General features: G+C 41.4%; 1 protein-coding gene across 1 annotated transcript in view; it reads right to left on the bottom strand.

Annotated features, from left to right (window-relative positions):
* Positions 1 to 6,093: 6,093 nt before the first annotated feature.
* Positions 6,094 to 19,584, bottom strand: part of usp31 (ubiquitin specific peptidase 31) — a 33,195-nt gene continuing 19,704 nt past the window's right edge. The window contains exons 11-16 of the mRNA XM_028455488.1: positions 18,155 to 18,284; positions 17,724 to 17,843; positions 16,899 to 17,124; positions 13,454 to 13,612; positions 13,088 to 13,240; positions 6,094 to 12,353 (exon numbers count right to left, since the gene is read on the bottom strand). Of these exons, the coding sequence (XP_028311289.1) occupies positions 10,858 to 12,353; positions 13,088 to 13,240; positions 13,454 to 13,612; positions 16,899 to 17,124; positions 17,724 to 17,843; positions 18,155 to 18,284 (2,284 nt within the window). The 3' untranslated portion in view covers positions 6,094 to 10,857. The remainder of the gene's footprint in view (positions 12,354 to 13,087; positions 13,241 to 13,453; positions 13,613 to 16,898; positions 17,125 to 17,723; positions 17,844 to 18,154; positions 18,285 to 19,584) is intronic.

Raw genomic sequence — 19,584 nt, 5'->3', positions numbered from 1 at the left:
ATTATATGGGATTACTCACATTTAGTCTGCTTTAATTGTCACATTGTAGTACATTAAAAACACATTTATTCTAGCTTCAGGGTCTCTGTGGGATGGGGTACGTCCTCTGTCATATGGTGCATCCTCCGTACAGCAGCAGCTGTGTGTGAGAAAACTTAAATAAAACCACATAACAGAGTGTGACTTTTACAGATGTGACAGGCAATAAAGAATCCCAGATCAACCTTAAGAATATTAGAGCTTTTCCCTAAGCCCTGGGACATAATATTAGTGGAGTCAGAGGATATTCACTTATAAAAATATGAAAGAAATAATGGTGAAGCAGCTTATAGGCGTATCTGCTTCTGTTTTGTATTAGCTGCTGTGCTCATGAAAAGATGCATCCTGATAAAGAGAATTGATGAGCTCAGGCATCCATGTTTCCTTCCGTTGAAGAGCAGAATATTTGTTTATCTGTATAATATGTGGAACTAGATGGATGACCAAGTTAGCACATCTGGAAGCTGATTGGACTCTTTAGATATCTTTTCCAACACTAACACACTTTAATGCATCATCAAAGCACATTTTTAAATGGTTTCCTGATGAGTAGCACAGTTACAGTTCTATAGTAGACACAATTGAAGCTAACATTATGTTTGTTAGCTGAGTAGCACAAGGCTAGGGTGACCATATAGGGTGTCCGTGTTTCCCAAGGACCCTGCACGCATTTCTGGAACATGTTTTTTTTTTTTTTTTTACATGTTACAGTCATTTTAAAAAACTATCACTTTTCTAATATTTGCTCTATCTGAGAAATTCCAATAGTTAAGCTGTTGCTTCTTACAGCCATTATCATGTAATTACAATAACTTTACGCACGCGTGACTGAATTCATAAAGATTCCAATTTGTTTTGATGAAGAGTTCAATTTCTGGAAGAATAATTGTTCAACTTTTCTGTTGCTAGTCTTTCCATGCTTAGCCTACATTATTTTTTATGCTTTTTAAACCTTATGGACAATAACAAGTTATATTTATCAATGATTAGGCCTGGGCCGATAATCAATAAATAAATTAACCGGACAGTAAATAAAATGAACTCGATAAGTTTGCCGGCCTTGATATATTGCCATATTCATACGTATTTGGTGGCATGCCTGCTGCAGAGGCTAGTGTTAGCAACGGATATTAAACAGCAGATAACTCAGTCAGTTCTAATCATTTCTGAACCTGCAGCGTAATTACTCTGAAATAGTATTCCACCGACAGGCAATCTTAGATTTAGGTAAATCAAACCTTTATAGACCGGTAGATGCGGCAACTCTGGACCTACTACGTATCTTCGGATTGCTACGCCGGCTACACCCAGCGGCCTAAGAAGCAGCGGAGCCTCTTACCCGCGGGGAAGATGTAAGCGGTGTGATCGGAAGTAGAAGCGGGGATATCGAGCGGGGCTAGCAACCAAGGTACGTCTAAGTATTTAGTTTTCCTCGTCTTTCGCCTCCAAACAGGCTGGATGACAAGGGGGTTCACCCTCAGCACCTGAGCATGTTTGTTCCATAGCGGAATGAACAGAGTAAACAAGAAACTATCTGGTCCATTCTGTATGTAAGACTGAATGAAAACGGAACAGAATGAAACAGTGACAGGCGGGGCCGCTAGCATTTTAGTTTACAAAAGTTCTAACTGGATTTGAAGTGTTACCTGTTAAGGAATGTACAACTATGAGAGAGATGAGCTTAGTTTGCTCATAATCAACAAAAAACTACAGACAATCCCCTCCCACTATGATGCTAAAATCACTGTGGTGACATTAAACAGGTGAATAAATAAATAAAAATCTTTTGGAAGCTTTCATTGAAGAGGAAAATATGTGCAGCATCATAACGGCGTATAGTGATTAAATACCCACATGTGCACACATCTATATTAAAATCAACTCACCGTTCAGAGGAGGTTGATCTGAATCAGGAAGAGGGACGATTTCCCCTCACTGCTAATCTTGGCGGTGTTTGCTTTGTCTGAAAAAACTCGATAAAGAAGAGAAGGAAATGACAGCGGGAAATAATAAAAGATTCAATAAAGGACACAAAGCAAAAAAAAAAGAGAGAACAAAACCAAGCTCCAATTTTCATTGAAGTTTCACTGATGCTGAACCAACGATGGGACCACAGGTGCTGAGATGTAAGTGTGGAGGTAAAAAGTGAGTGTCAATGACAATGAGACGTGTTGCTGTGCTGCTGCTGTCTTGGCTCACTGCTCATGTTGTCCAACACTGCTCCATCTGGGAAAGATCCAGCCTCAATCTCCAAGCTGTCAGTCAAGCTGACCTCACCAACCCTGGACCAGTATTTCCTCCCAGTATCAGTCTGCTGCTGTCTGTCACACTTTGAGAATTATCACGTGAAGAAATATCATGCTGATGGTTAAACATCAGACACATTTATTCAATCGGGGGTTTTTTCCCCAGTTGGCCACCAACTATCCTTCCTTTTCTGTTTCTTTTTTTTTTTTTTTTTTTACCACAAAGGCAAGTTTATTTCAGTCGCTATACACATTTGTTTTTCTAGTCTGTTAGACAAGTCACAAAGTTTGGGACATATGGCTTTTAATTCATTTTTATTTATTTATTTTTCACAAAGAACAGATGAAATGTGACCTCCACTTTGACTTTACATTCAATGTTTTATTGAATGTCAATGTTTCACAAACAAGTTTGTGTTATCTTTTCATGTGTTTTTGGTCATCTTTTTGTTGTTTTGTGTGTGTTTTTACTGATTTGCTTCGTTTGTTTTTGAAGTCATTTTGCCTATTTTCCTCATTTTTTAAAATGTATTTTTCAATTTGTGTATTTTGTTGTCATTTTTTATACTTTTTTGTGTATTCGTTTTCTATGTTTTTGTTTTGTAATTTTGAATCTTTCTATAATGTTATGTTGCTTTTTGTGTTGTTCCTGTTTTGTATGTTTTTGGAGTAATTTTGTATATTTCTGTAAATTTCATGTTTTTTTTAAGTCATTTTGTGCATTTACTTTGGGGGCCGCTCAAAATTAGAGCAAGGCCGACATGTGGCCCCTGGACCGCCAGTCGCCCATGTCTGGTCTATAGTGTAAAATTAATCAAGTTTGATATCTGACTGTTTACAAACCCTCATCTTCTATCTATAAAGCAAGGAATCTCTGTCCGTCTGTGTGTCTGTGGCTCAAATATCTCTGCGTTTCAGGGACAGACAGAGCTGAGATTTTCAACATGGCTGCTGCTTGGATCAATGGTGTGCAACGTCAGATTTGTTTGGACGCCCCACACCCACGCCCCACCGGAGCGGACAATTTTAAGAACTGATGTTGGCAGGTAGTCATGGTAACTCAGGATAAGTTAGAACATCTCAATATTGACAGGTAGTCATGGTAACTCAGGACAAGTTAGAACAGCTCAATGTTGACTTTCTGTGAAGTGTCTTGCAATAACGTGCTATACAAATAAAGATCGGTTGATTAGTGAAGAAAAAAAAAAGAAAAACAAGAATCAACAGAAGAAAGTTAATTTGTATTTCTAACTCTCTCAGCAGGCTGCAGATGTATACTAGCCTATATTACAGTACTAAATATATACATACTTCCTGCAGGCACTGCACTAGTGTCTTGAACAAAATAATTAAAAAAAAAAAAAAAAAAAAAGTTGATTTCGCATTTATTTGCAAGTCAAATATTACAATGGTTGGTGGTACCAAATCATTGTCACAGACCAAAATATAAATGTGGCCCATTACCCCATACGTGCCACGGGGCCACCATTTCAAATGACTACTCCACCGTTAGTTCTCGTTAGATCGGAATGCAGTTTGGTATGATTATGCCTCACACAATTCAATTAGGAAGCGGGGGGGGGGGGGGGGGGGGGACTTTTTTTTGGCAGTTTCCATTAAAGTGGTTTTCTTATTTATTTGTGAGTCAAATATTGCAACAGTTGGTGATACCAAATCATTGACACGTCAATATATGAATGGGGCCTATTACTCCCTATGTGCCACGAGGGTGGCATTTTTCAATGACTACTCCTCCGTTAATGCTTGAATCGGGCTGTAATTTGACATGGATATTTTATGAGCGGATGTCAAGACCTTTTTTTTTTTACTCAGTGGAACCAAGTCATTTGATTCCACTGAGTAAATTCTCGGGAACGTGGTACGTGCAATTCGACATTGAGACGTTGCGCGGGCCCGGCCGTAGTTAATCTGAACTTGTCAGGACAGAAAGCTATCACACAAACTATAGTTATTCTCTTAGACCTCCATATGAGGCCTGGAAACGTGATGTGTTGTTACAGAGAGGTTCATGTTGGTGACCTTTATCTCTGGCAGCACATGCATATTGCACTCCCGCTCCTGCACTTCTCTACTCAAACCCCTTCGTCTCTGTCTCTTGCTGGTCCTTCCCTTGAATTCTAACCTCCTTTTGCCGCTTTCCAAAATCAATTATTATTGATTGTTTTGCACTCTCTGGGGTGGAGTCAAAAGAGGGGACAAAGGAGATAAAAAACCACAGGCGAGAAGCAAAAGTAACTCCACTCACCCTGTGAGAAATTGATATTATTTTGAGAAAGAGGTTGGGTAAAGGTTTGACTATTTAAAGGCACTGGAGAAATGAAGTGTGTGTGTGTGGCTCTTGTTGGCATCCATGTGTGTAATGTAACTGTAACATGACATTTAGATTACCTTTGTATCTTTTTTGGAGGTTTTTTTTTTTTTTCTTCATCAATAGCTTGTTGTACGGAAAACATACAAAATGTTTTCAGAAAAGCCAGAGAAAATATCTTATTAAAATAAAAGAAAAAGAAAAGATCACGTCAAGTGATAATTGCCATGGTCTATTATAGCAGAGATGAGCAACTATTACCCCAGAGGGGCCAGAAAATAATGATTGTCTGATCTGAGGGCCACATTATCAACATTGTCAGCATTTAGAACAATGACTGATCTGAACATAAATACAGTATAGTATTTTTGGTCATTTGCACCTTTTTTGTTGTCTTGTGTTTGTATATTCTCCTCTCATTTCACTTTTTCTTTTTTTTTTTTGCTGTTTTGTGTAAGTCAAATGTGGGTATTTTTGTTGTAATTTTGCAAATATGGAGACATTGTGCATTTGTTTGTTTTTTTTTTTTGTTTGTGTTGTCTTTTTGTGTATGTTTGGAGTCATTTTGTGTATTTACTTTGAGGGCCACCAATTGCCCATGTCTGGTCTATAACAGTTTTGATATGTGACAGTTTAAAAACTAATATTTCTTAACCAAGGGATTTTAAACCATTATTTACAACGTGTCAAACTGGTACAATGCACTTCACTAGTTTGCATTCCATCCTTAAATTTGTTGGAGAAAAGCTCCCTCTAGTGGTTAGAAGAGCAAAGCATCATATATGCATAATTTAAGTTGTGGTGATCCAACTTTTCCCACTTCTCCTCCGATATTGCAGGTATGAGTATTGGCTGATACTGAGATGAATCCACTAAACTATATCAGCACAAATATGACACTTTATCATTGATATTGTATCGCATTGTTAGAAGAGTTTATCAAGTGATACTCAGAACAATAGTCAAACAGTAAAATATTAACAAAGGGGTTACATACATTTCAACCTTAAACATAAGAATATTCAACAATTGAATTAAAAGTAATAATAATAATAACGTTAATAAATACAATAAAACCTAAAATGTATTTTTGAAGTACAACCTAAACATAGGAATAATTTACAAAAAGGAAAAAAAAAAGAAATGAATTAGACGACCCTGAAAAATAACATCAAAACCAATAAATATATATACTTTTGAAATGCTAAATATCATTTCAAGTTCACTATTTTTGTTTGCCGTCAGTGTTTAGTTCTGTCCGCTGTTGGATAGAAATGCAGAAGCGGAGTCTGAAACAGGACATCACAGGTTTTAGATGTTTTTACTGCTGATTTTAAATGTTCTCATTGATTTTTAAGCTGTTGCATGTTTTCTGTTGCACTTTTTAATCATGTCAAGAACCTAACCCTAAAATCATTGAATTGCTGATTTCTGATACCCGATTGGGAAACTCCTATAATAAACACAAGATTAGCATGATTGTGTTTGGGGTTTTTTTTATTTGCAATTTTAATGAGTAAACTGAGAGTTTATACACAATTGTCCACTGAAGAAAAGAAATAAAAGTGCATGTATGATAAAAAATAAAAAAAATTAAAAAAAAATCAAATAAATTAACATGGAAGAATTCAAAGACTGAAAAACAAAAAAAAAAAACAGCAGGCATATTCTGGAACAGAGGCTGTAATGTGAAATAAAGATACAAACAAAGCATTTGGTCTTTTCAGACAATGTCAAGAAAAACCTCAGAACAGAGTACATTTCCTACAGTAAAAAAAAATACTTGCATAATGCAACATGGTGCATTATACAAAATGGTTTCGATGTTACAAAGTTGTAAAAGAACATAAAGCAGAATGATGAGCATGCTGTGCATTTACATTGCAGTGTTCAATATGAGCTGAATAAAGGTGAGTCATAACATTCATGCCTTAGCGTCTTCCTTTCTGCTGTATCCATTTCTTTGATTAAGGCTTTGGAAAAAGTCTCTGAATTGTCTCGTTTTCCCTAAATTACAAAATAAAATAAAAAATAAAAAAACGGCTCACTAACGTCTCACCGAGGTAATAAGCACTTTTTTCATATTCTCAGCACTGGACGTTAATCCAGGTATTAAACACAATCTGATTTAAACAGTTTCTAATCTTAACGCTTCTGCAGATTGTTCGCTAAGGATCCAACAGTTTGACTGATATTATAAAAACATAACAAAAACAGATGTGGCATTAAAAAAAAAAAAAAAAAATCACATTTTCATGCAATTGTCTATAAATCACTGAACTATAAAACTATACTTTTTCCATCTCTTATTGCATATTAATTAAGATCCTATTACAGACTGACCACATGTCCAATTTAACTGAAAATAATGGAAACTAATGGTTTCACAAGCCAAACGAATGCAAGGTTTCGTCGCAGAACACACACAATGAGACACAACTAAGAGAATATGAATACATAGTGTTATTACCGCTGGTGTTCAACATTTCATAATACATTTTTTTTTTTAAACTGAAAAACAAAACATGAAATGTTAAGACTCTGGAATCAAATGTGACATTAAACATTCCATTATTCAATATACAGATTTAATATATAACATTTTACAAGTTCCATCTATTAGAATTATGTGCAAATGAAACCATGGCATTTATGAGCCATGCACTGTTCTCTACTTACACAGTTGCAAAAATGTTGCATAGTTAATAAAAAAAAAAACAACATGCATTAGCGTTTTCATGCAATACTGCATTCAGTATTCATTCTCTGTGCACATTGAGGACACATTAATAAAAAAATTTAAAAAAAGAAAAGAAAACAAGCAACTGCAGTAAAAAATGCAGAGCAGGACTGGACATTGCTTTAGTTTTCATTCACCCTGAATCGAATGGATTGGGGGGCACAATGTTGGCAGAACAACCTAAATCGTTAAACATTCAACATTTATGTAGATTGAAAATGATTTGCTGAACTGTTTGAAATGAATGGCAACAAAAAAAGCACATTTGTTCTTTGGCTTTGAAATGCCAAATAGTTTCATCAAAATTTCTACTAAATCCACGTCTAATGGCACATACATCACACACACACACACACACGTGGAAAAGCTACAGTTTGAGTGTTTTGACCTGGACTTACAACCTTCTGACTGATTATCTGCTGTAGAAACAGTTAATCCAGCAAACAGATGAATGGACAAACCAGTAAGTGTAACAGCATGACTCAGCACTAAATTGAACTCCAGCCACAGTGAATCGATTCCTCACTTGAAAACAGGCCAACAAGACAAAGAAAAGTGAATTTACATAAAAACACTGCAGATGGAGGAAATTCTAATATCTCACAATCTTTAGGCTGTTTTACTGGAGCACCAAAAGTTACCAATTATTGCCAAATTTAAGAGCAAATGAAAGCAGAATAAACAGCATTAACATGTGCAGAATACACACAGATATTAAAGTTGTGCTGGTTTATTGCTAAAAAGATCATTCATCCATAAATAGAGGATTCTAAGACAGTTAACCCTGCAGATTACCCAATGCCTTGAGCACATTTGTGTCAGTTTTCAAAAACTATCAGTCTGTGTGGGATGAATAATATGCACATTGTGAAATTAACCTGTTTATAGAAATAACGGCTTGCACTGGGCAGTAATTCAGTATTTTCCAAATTAAAGGACTTTTGTTAGAATAATATTTTAAAACTTGAATACTGTGCTAGTATCTCAAATCCAAGTATTTCCTGTATTAATAAAGCTGTACAACAACAATTTTTTGATAAAGAATGCCAAGATGAGAGATGAAGTGGCTCATTTCCAGTTTGATGGATACGTTGTGACCAAGCTGACAAACCAGAGTCCACCAGCTCAGAAACATTCACATCCATGAATAAGTGAAAGAACATACATAAGTCATATGAATGGCTAAAGAAAAGAGAAAATGGTGCAGTGTGTCCACAGAGGTACCACAGGTTATGGTCCAGCCCACCCACAGGTGCAGAGAGGTCACAGTAGTGAACGGGGTGTTACGCACCAGTTAGAAACACCAGCACCAGCTTTAACGAATGAGACACACGAGTAGAAAATGAACCCTGAACCACTGAGATCAATGTACCCTTTGTTTCACCAGTTCAAGTCTAAGGCCAGTTCATCTACGGTACGATATGTTGGTAGATTATATGTAACAGTTACATTATACATAGCAGGCTACGTCCTCTATACAAAGTGCTAACACATTCCTACTCAGTGATGCATACAGTAGAAGACTAGCATGTTGCCAAAGGCAATTATTTGTCTCATCTACAGCATTGAAAGGCGCTTTGAATTCAACTCATCAAATATGTGGAAACATAAAGAAACCTTATATACTCTTTTTTTTTCTTCTATCTGTACAGACACATCTAAATATAATATATGCGTAGACTCTAAAGGGTTTCATTCAAAACATCAATATCAAGAAAAAAAGAAAAAAAAATCTAATAAAAATACATTTCTATTAAAAATAATTCTTAATGTGCTGGAAAAATATTGAAAATGCGTGGCCCAATTCTAAATCTGACACCCTGTTGTATTTTGGGGCTGTGTAGTCGACGCATATTCTTCCGATCTCTGTAACAACCCAGTGACTATCTCCTAATATCTGAGAGCAGCGTGGATGTAAAGTCAACTGATGCATTAATCCTTAAAAGTAACACCCTGTAAGTGTTTCCCAAACATTTCCACAAAAGGAAATTTAAAGCTGTTGCCCTGATCATTTATTTATTAGATCAAATCATACTGTATTTACCATTGATTAATGAATCGAACATTTACTCGGGTTAGGATTGTTGAGGCTTTTTTTCACCTCCACTGTAAACATTTCGTTTGTTGACATTTTCGTGCACTGCACTATGGGATGTGAAGCCAGGGGTGTCAAAACTCATTTTAGTTCAGGGGCCAAATATGGACAAGTTTGATCCCAAGTGGGTCATGTATACATAATATAAAATCATGTACTGGTATGTAGAGTATACAAGGCACCAACAATATCCAAGCAATAGGTGAAATAAACTTTGTTAAATAATTTGATAATTGGGCAGGATTATAGAAAAACTAGGTTTATTCCAACAATTCAAAAGTAAAAATGACTTCAATTGTGTTACACAAGCATGGGGAAACTGCAAATATTGAGTTTCATTGAATTTGTCTACTTGAATAACTGTAAAATTCTTTTTTTTAAATGTATTATTTTGCATGGATGCCAATATTTGTTTGGATATGAGACAATGATGTAAAATTACTGTCAATTTGTGGTTAATTTTGCCATGAAAGGTTTCTATTTTTAAATACTGTCAAAATTGCTGATCTTAAGTTCCTGTGGAAATGTGCCAGATATTTTACTCCCCTTTGCAGTCCTACTGAGATATCCACAACTACATTATTTGGTAATTTACACAATGAGTCGTGTTTTCTCTGTCATTTTTATTTTACCCTGCAAATTGGATGTTTAAAATACAATCCGGGCCTTGAGTTTGACACGTGTGCCATAACCGGAAGCATAGAGGTGTTTTTACTTTTACTTTTATCTAATTAAAAAATGATCAGGGTAGCAGCTGTAAGTCTCTACTCGTGCACAACCTCCAACAATTTAAAAATGATAAAACAGCATTTTTATCCAGAGGCTAACTTTGATGCCATGTATTCTTGCTTTAAAATATCGGATGGAAGCAACAGATTTAATGCATCAACAGCCAGCCCACTTAACACTAAACAACCAACCACCAAAATAAATAGAAATCTAAGTTTTTCATATTGATTGATCTCTTAGAATTTCCATCTTTCACTCTAAAAGATGCTACATGTCCAGTCAACTAAAATGGAAATTATTCTGTGCAGTGCACACAAATCCAAGCAGTTTTAGCGGCAAATGGCCCCGACAACTTATGTCGTTACAACTAAAGCATCAGCTCTCCAAAAAGTGTATCATAATTGTTGATCTATACACACACGCAAGTTTAAAAATATCTCCTTGTTGGCGACACATTAAGTCTTTGCACCCACGTTTGTAGATGATGTTACAAACTTCATGCATAACAAGTAAAAACGCTTCCAACTGGACATGGATACGTCCATCTCTAAATCTGATCAATCTGATCAGATGCGTAAATCCATACCATAAAACGTGTTTGTGAAATACTGGTTCTCACAACTTAGGCACAAAGAAATTAGCTGCATGGTGTTTGTTCATCAGATGAACCACTGACATGTCATTTAGGTCTCTGTGCTGTTCGCGCAGGCGATTGCATGCTTGATGAGAGCTTTCTGGAAGACGTCATCCTCTCTAGTGGCTTCTTTCCATTGGAGAGGGACTTGCTGCTGACTTCAGAGGTGGAAGACTTGGACTTGCCGACACTCAGTAGGGTGCGACTGAGAGAGCTGGGAGGCTTGGAGGACTCCTTTGTCTCTGGCTTTTTCTCCCCTTCTTGAGTGTCTGTTGAGATCTGTGAAGACACGATTTCTGCTTTCTTGTCTTTACCAGTGCCTACCTCTTTGGCCTGTCCATTCTGCTTGCATGTCCTGTCCGAGCCTTTCCTGTTGAGCAGGGAGCTCTTCCCTAAATCAGCCGACCTGCGGCTTTCCCTTTGTCGAAGGGCGCTCTTGAAGAAAGACAGGCCCTTTTCCTCAGATTTGCTGCCTCGCTGCAGCTCCCTGTTGGACGCGCTGGGTGAGCGCAAGCTGGTGACGGAGGAGCTGCTGCTGGAGCTCCTCACGGATCTCTTCTCCATTCGGTTACTTTCACTGTTCTTAGAAAGCGGCGTCCAAGCTGTGGCGCTGCCTCGGACCTTATCCACCAGAGGGCTGCTTAGCATGGAGTCTCTGCTGCAGCTCCTCTCGACCAGGCGTTTCCTAGAGCTGGAGGAGTATTTCTCAACTACAGTGGGGGTCTTCTTGGCAGTCAGAGCGGGAGAAGCTGAGGCCTGAGCTGTGGAGCGGGAACATTGCTTATGTTGAGGCGTAGACGTTTCAGGTCGAGATAAATCCTTTGTTTTCACTGGAGTTCCACTGGGCGTGGAGCTGCTTTTCATAGCATTTAAACTCTTCTCTTTAGTATTGCTAATCTTTTTGCCTTTAACAGGCGTACTGGAAGACGACTCAGAGGGAGTGGCCTTCTGGGTAGCACACAGGCGTTTTTTGGAGCTCTTCTCTAGCTCCATCTTGCTGGAGCTGCTCTTAAAGGAGCTTGCACTTTCAGCCTTGGAGGCTAATCCTCCCATGCTGCTTTTCCGTTTCTGCTCTTTGGAGGGAGTGGCTTGGGTGGGTAGTGTGTTTTGGTCTACAGCTGTGATCTGATTGTTGTTTTCCGTTGGTTCGTTTTTGGTGCCCCGCTTGTCGACCGGAGTGGGAGCCCTGCAGTACATCATGTCCATGAACCTTTTATTGCTCTCCTGGTCACTGACGTTGCTCTCCACGATAGACAGAGGAGTCCTGCTGCCAAAGTATCTCTCGTGTCTGCTGTAGCTGCCAAAACAGGAAGTAGAAACCTTGTCATCGCACGCCTCTCCTATCCTCTCCAGTGGGGGAGAACAGCGAGAATCCAGCGAGAAACGTGAGGGCGAGTTGGACCGCATGTGCAATTTGGCTGAGAGAGACCAGGATGGTTTTATCCCACTCTCACTGAAGGACAATGGGCTGGCAATGGATGACCTGGAGGACAAGCTCTGCCGCTGGATGCTTCTCACAAACGGGCGAACAGAGAAACCTCCTAAAAACATTATAGACCAACATATTAATACCAGTCTTGTGTTTTTTTAACTGAAATGAGGTAAATTGATCAAAATCCCTAATAATAAAATTAAAACAATCTAGTCGGGCTGGGCAATATATCGAGATCCGAGATGTATTGAGTTTTCTATTTTGGCGATATAGAAACTTAGAATATCACCTAAATTGATACACGTTTTTCTAGCTTATCTTATATTAAAATACTTGTTTTAGGGGGTCGGGGTAATGCAATTTAAAAAGTAAGAACAATTAGTTTAAACATGACAAATCTTAAATGTGGGTAAATTGGCAAAAAATAAGCGGTTAAACATGACAATAATGGGTGAATATATGCAACATTAGGTGGGGAAAAGTGGTGGAAAGTGCCAAAAATGTCTTGAAAGTGAAAAAAATTTGCAGAAAAGGCATTGAAATTTGTGATGAAAGTAGGTTAAAATATGGCAAGTTTGGTGTGCGTGTAGTTTCAGAAAAAGGGAAAAAAATTGTTCACATTGTTGAGAAAATATTCTTAGTTTCTTGAAGGCATCTGGCGACCCCCTCCCAGTGTCTCGCTAGAAAAAACGTTGAGATGAGATTTTTTCCATTTCACCCAGCCCTACAATCTCACATTTTGTGATTTTTGTGAAACCGTTAATGTTTCTAGTATTGATCTATATATAAAAATGACGAATACAATTACTGTGTGATTGTGAACAAATCAACGTTCTGCCTCACCATCATCCTCATTGCGTTCTGCAGGAAACTCCACCGACTCAGCCAATGAAGCCAAAGAGGTGCGTCTGGACGAAGCTCCGGAGGCCAAACTGGCAGGCCTGCTGCCAGGCAACCTGTTGATCCAATGATCACACAGGGACGAACTGGTAGAGCCTGGCAATAGAGAAATTACATTCCACAATGATAAAAATGTCCTTACCAAATACTGCGAGAAAGCAAGGCATTTAGCTCCAAATTTTAGTAATTTAATTATTTATCAGAAACGGGTTGAGAACTAAAAACATATTTATCAATAATTAGAGGGCATACATAATCAAGCAGATATACAACAAACATCGAAAGCAAGCGGATAAAAACATTACAGACCTGCTACAGAGCTGTTGGCCGACCACGATGGAATGGCCGTCCTCCTCTGATAAAACAGAATATAGGCCGTCTGCTGACACACGTCATCGTCAGCCACTGTGGAGACCTCGCTGTCATCAAAGCAGTACCACTGACTGTCTATCGAGTTTTTACAGTAAGCTGTGAGCACAAAGCCAGAGGAATAAAGAAGTTAAAACTACTCATTCTTCAGATGAGCAACCAGAAACTATAGATTACTTTCATAACCCCGGTTCTATGAGTAATATGAGTGAGATGTCTCGCTACAGGATGTCGCCTCTGCTACATTCCTCAGAATACCTATTTCACTTTGCCAATCCCGATTGGCCGGTGAAGGACATCAGTTTGATGGGAGAACCTCCCACCTCCTATAAAAGGAGGGAATGAATGTCACTGACTCCTGTGGCCGAAGCCAGAATCAGCAACAAAACAGCTTTAAGGGTCCGTCTCACCCATCGGTTCAAACGGAGGTCCTTTAAGACCCTCCAGAACCACCGCCAGATTTGACGCACGAACCACCAATCTGGACACGGGAAGGAGCCTGCGCGCACCCTTCATAAACCGGCATATCATTGGATGCTGACTCGCTGGTTTGTCTGCAAAGTCCGCGTGACAGGCGGCAATCACTTTCACAGTAGAAAAGGCTTTGCATCTGTCAGGAATGAGAGAATCACACCCACAATGCACTGAAAAGGAATGTGGCCTCCCTGGAGACACCAGTCCTCAAACACCTTCCACCTAGAGTTATTAAGAGATCTAGTGGAGAGGACCCGAGCGCTCTGTATTGTAGAGATCACGACCCGTGATAACCCTACGGCAGACAGATTGCGTCACTCGGGCCAAGCCTACAGCACCAGACTCTCTGGGCGTGGATGGAAAACCGTGCTTCCCACCCGCGAGCTGCACAAAGCAGCTGATAAATCTCCGCTAACCAGTGCAAAGCCGGCAAGTCAGGAGCCACCAGGATCAGAGAATGGCCGCATTCTGTCACCCTGTGCAGGGTGGGACGATTCAGAGCCATTGAGGGGAATGCGTAGAGAAGCACGCCAAGCGTGCGCCAGTATGTCGAGGGGAGCAACCGTGCTGTGCAGAGAGAAAGACATTGCATGCTGCGCGTTTTTTATCTCCGCGCCCACATTCACGATCCCCGGGATGTGTGTCGCTCTCAGCGAGAGGAGACGTCCCACACTCCATAGGATCAGTCTGCGAGCCAGCAAAATCAACCGACAGGGGCATAACCCGCCCTGCCGTTTGATATACGCCGTGGTGTTGTCCGTTCTCACCAGGACATGTCCCCTCAGAGACGGGAAAAAGTGGATCAGTGTGAGAAGCACCGCTGACAGTTCCAAGTAATTTATGTGAGTGCTGGAGGGCCGCATTCCAACGGCCCCTCACTGATCTGCCCTCGTGAATCCCTGACAGGCTGGCGTCAGTGGAGATCAACTTCTTGTCTGTGACAGCGCCTAAGAGCACTCCATCCTTCAGGAAGCCAGGGGCCCGCCAGTGACGCAGTGCTGCGCTGCAGTTTAGCTTAACTAAAACTTTACGTATGCCATGACAAGGGATTGAGCCCAAGTGAGGTCACCCAGAGCAGGAATTCCCTCATGTGAAGACGGCCCAGATGAATCACGAGGATAGCCGAAGCTATCAACCAGAGTAACCGAAGACATAACCTGAGCAGCGAGATGGCGGCCTCTGCTGGAGTGAAACCGCATAGCCTGAGGTGGCTCGCCCATGTAGTGGTAGAGCCCCCTGGCGGCGGCGGGATGCACGCAACAGGTGAATCTATCTGCAGTATGGTAGAGCCTCTTGTCAGCGACCAGCCTTCCAACCCCAAAGGGACTGCTCCTAGAGTGGAGGAGCCCCCTCATAGTGCCATACCCCCTGGAGCAAGCATGCACTGCTTGTTCTGGGGGACAGAGTGACCACGGCAGGATTGCCGTCTCAGACCAAGAAAGTGGCCTTTGGCCTAGAGGCGTGAGCGACTAACACATTACACTGACATGTGTATGTGTATGGTTGCCCCTTCCTGCATGCGTATTTGTGGGCATGCAGGAAGGGGCAACAGCCACCCGTCTTGTAGAACTTGTCCATCTCTCCAGGTCATCAGAGGGCCGAGCCTAGGCAGAGGTTAGAGCGGGGCGTGAATCGCCTGTAAAAGTGGAACAGTTGGAGCTGGCGAATGAGGAACAGTCAGCTTCAGCTTCAGGGTGAGAGAGGAAAGAGGTCAGGCTATCTTTTTCCTTTCTCTGTGCCTGCGTTCAGAGGGACTTCTGCATCGTTGCAATGGCAGCTGGGGCCAGGGACTTTCCGGGCCAGGCAGGTGAGCATCGCTGAAGTTGCGGAGGCGGGCGGAGGGTCTTGGTGCCTTGAGCAGCAAATCTTGGGGAGGGAGCTGCAGGGTCGTTCCTCGACGCACAGGCGGAGACATGAGTGGAGGCTTCATAGGGAGGCACAGGCGCAGAGCCTCATCCTCAATTTTGACAAGTCTGATTGGAAATGGTCTCGATTCGACAGCAGCATGAGTCTACGCGGAGTGGTTGCACTTGCGGCATCCTGAGCAGTCCGAGGGCCTCAAAGTCGAGGACGGAGGAGCCTGCAACTGGGGTCTTTCCGGTGAATGGGTGGGCCTGGCAAGGACAAACCACTTCTTCGAGCAGCTCGGGGAAGAAGGGGAGAGTTTATCTCGGAGCGCCTCTGTAGAGAGGAAGCTTCTTCCCCTCGCAGTGGGATCTGACTTTTCCGTGGCAACGGCAGGCCATGGAATGGCCAGCCGTGCGGCAGCGCGTTTGCACACTTCCACAGTCTCCACACTCGAAGGATGAGAGATGGGTGTGGAGCCCTCCATGTCCTCCCGAGAGGCAACGAAGGAGTAGACAGTCCATCTCGGGCCGGAGTGACAAACACTTTGTCTCCTTTGTCTACTCCAGAGAGGAGTGGGTCGGAGGAGTCCCCATTATATTCTCTACAGTCAGCCCGAGCTGGAGCCATGAATCGCAGCAGTTTCCATATGAACCGTCTTCATTGTATCCACCGCGGCCATGTTGTGTGTGGAGGAAGAGGGGCCTGGCTTGGGCCTCAGATGCCGCGCCAGTCTCCTGTGAAGGCACCAGGCACTGAACGTGGCAGCGAAAGACAGCACTTGCCACGCGTGAGCAAGGTAAGAGATAAACTGAGGTAAACTGGTCAGAGCCAAAAAAAAACGCGAAGTAGCTAAGAGAAGAGGTTTAAGAATGACGAGTACCTGTTCGTCCCCCTTTTTTATAGGTGGTGGGTGGTTCTCCCATCGAACCAATGCGCTTCACCAGCCAAACAGGATTGGCAAAGTGAAATAAGTATTCTGAAGAATGCAGCAGAGTCATCATTCCATAGTAAGACATCTCACAAAATATTATGAAATAGAACTATCTCCCTCTGATTACGTTACCAGTGTAATGGCCTCCGTGCATGCTTCCGTGATGATTGCAAACAGCATACAGGTCATACAGGTAGTTGTCAGGGTTCTTTCCCAGGCCGTAGGATCGTCTCCATGGAGACCAGTGGGAAGGTAGACTCCAGCTGCTCTGGCTCCTCTTGACCACGTGAGGAGCCATATCCATACCCATCAGTGGGAACCTCACCATGTTCTGCATCTTCACCCTGCGGTCGCCCTCCTGAATCCAACACACAATAATAAGCTCCATGAGTGAAAACTTTTCTCCTTGAATACATAAGAGAAAAACTAATGTGGCCCTCGAATCAGAGAATCTTTTTTGTGGCCCCTGCTGTAAAGGAAGTTGCCGATCTCTAATGTAGCACATTTAGACATTTTTTTGTGTTGCACCTTTTTCTGATGAAATTTGTGTTAAAGCTGTTAAAGGTAATTATGATCACTATCCTGTGTTTGTTTCGGTTCTATTCACAAATAAAGTCAATAACCAGCTGGTCTCGCTAATGATTTAAAATAAAGGAGCAGGTAAAATTAATTCTAGTACATAAATCCACAAACGTCACTTTGACTTTTATTTCACATATTTATTTGAACATCACACACTTCTCATTAGTTTACTCCATGTTTTATTAAAAACACAAAAAACTTAGCTAATGAGCCTCAATGAAAGAATGAACAAGCATATAAGATTTACATTTATGTACGAACCTTCTTTACATCTTATTTCAATGGATTTCAACTAATTGCTTTCTTATATTAGGTATCCATGCTTAGAATTGGACAAAATTAAAACTCCCATGAGGTACACATGAGCTGCTTTACCTGTCTGAACCTCTTGAGATGCAGGATGAGCACATCGGGCAGCGTCCATAGGCTGAGCTTGATGCGGCCCTGTTGCAGCTGCTTGCAGTGCGGGCAGCGCCAGGCGTCGTCTGGAGCCAGCTGAAACACACACAGTTATCAAAAACCAGCTCAGACTACATTTCTTAGGCATCACACAAGATGAGGCCCTGAGTTTCCCTTTGGCTGCTCTGTTCTTTTTCAGAACATTTACAGAAGTAACAACCGCAAGACGCATGAGAACTGTTGCTCAGACTTTTTTTTTTTTTTTACTTGACATTAGGAATTAAATACAGTGTAAAGCCCAGCATGTTGAATGCTGGTAGAATAATAATCAGCCATCCGGGAGCAGTTAAACATGATACTGCAGCTATGAGTGAGAGCGACAGATATAAGTGTATTTAAAGTGTTACCTGCTCCTCCTTAGTGTAGAGCTGAAAGCACTGAGCCAGTGTACAGGCCTGTGGCTGGTGGTGCTGCTCCCTGTGCAGGTAGACGCTCTCAGCATCTGGGATGTACTCTTCCTCAGTGTGACCAAACAAGCTGGAGGAGAGCCACAGCAGCATGTGACGAGTTATTTAGAGCCTACACACTTTGGATGATTTGTTAAAGACATTGATGTCACCAGAAGGCTTTAGGAGTCTTCCTAACCTTTAATGAAATACCTTAAAAACTACTTTATCATAAGGTTTGCTGTGCCTAAGGGAGGAAATGGATCTTCATAACTGCTTTGTTTAGTTTATGCTTTTCAGTTTTTATACAATTGAATATATTTGCTTCATTTTGAATTTATACACTTGTATATATTTTAAATCATTCTTGTTGAGTCATTAAAAATAACAATCCTAGCTCCAGTGGTTAGATTGAACATACGACTCCAAATTTTAATCAAATTTATTTAAATAGTCATGGTTTAGCATGTGTGAATCCGGTAAAGTAAATATCAGAGAAGCTTTGCTCCAAGACGCTACTGCAGGAACTATCCTAACTATGATGCAAATCTTCTTCCAATATGGTGTTTATTGGAGCATCCACTTTATTGGAACCCTTCCACATCATCAGCAGGGATCACAGGGTCTCAGGTGTTTTGTCCCTTAACCTGAACACCTCGCCTGAGTGGGGCTGCAAAGACTGACTAGCCTTCACTTACAGAAGGGCTCCAAATGTGGGCTTTCTTCAGCCACAACCATCTCAAGCTGAACTCGGCTGCTGCAGTTATGTCTCTGGTGGCTTTTTTTCAGCTGTTTGGGCTCAAAGCCCACTTGCTGGAGGAAGTAGCGCCACCGATTTTGCTGGGAAACCACGGCAGCTGACTTCAATGTGGTTGCATGCCACCCCTTTAAAACAGCTTCATGAACCAGGTCATGGTACTTGGCTTTTTTCAGTTGGTGGGACGTGGCTAGCCTCTCTTCCCAGGGCACTGTCAGCTCAGCCATTATGATGGTTTTTGTGCTCCTGGAGCAAAAAGGACCATATCTCGTCGAAGTCAGGTCACTGCCATGTCCTGCGGGAAGACAAGCCTCCTCTTCAGGTCCACTTTCAACTCCCAGTCGGAAGCTTGTTGCATGGTAGAGGGTGGATTCTTGGCCACCTTGCTGGTTTTATTAACCTTGTCTCCTTTCCTCACAAAGGATGTGGCTTTAGGCGGTTGGGCCTGCTTGTTGTTGGCTTTGACTCGCTGCTGTTCCACCCATTTAGCAATTTCCTTGAGGACCTTGTCGTGCCTCCATCTGTACCGCCCTTCTGCCAATGCCTTTGAGCAGCCGGTGAGTATGTGGTTGAGTGTACAGGTGACTGTTCCGCATTGGTTGCAAGATGAATCTTCCTCTCCACCCCAGATCTT

Source organism: Gouania willdenowi, chromosome 8 (assembly GCF_900634775.1).
Source record: "Gouania willdenowi chromosome 8, fGouWil2.1, whole genome shotgun sequence".
NCBI lineage: Eukaryota > Metazoa > Chordata > Actinopteri > Blenniiformes > Gobiesocidae > Gouania > Gouania willdenowi.
Note: the sequence above shows the minus strand (reverse complement) of the source record. Positions and strands in the feature narration are given on the sequence as shown.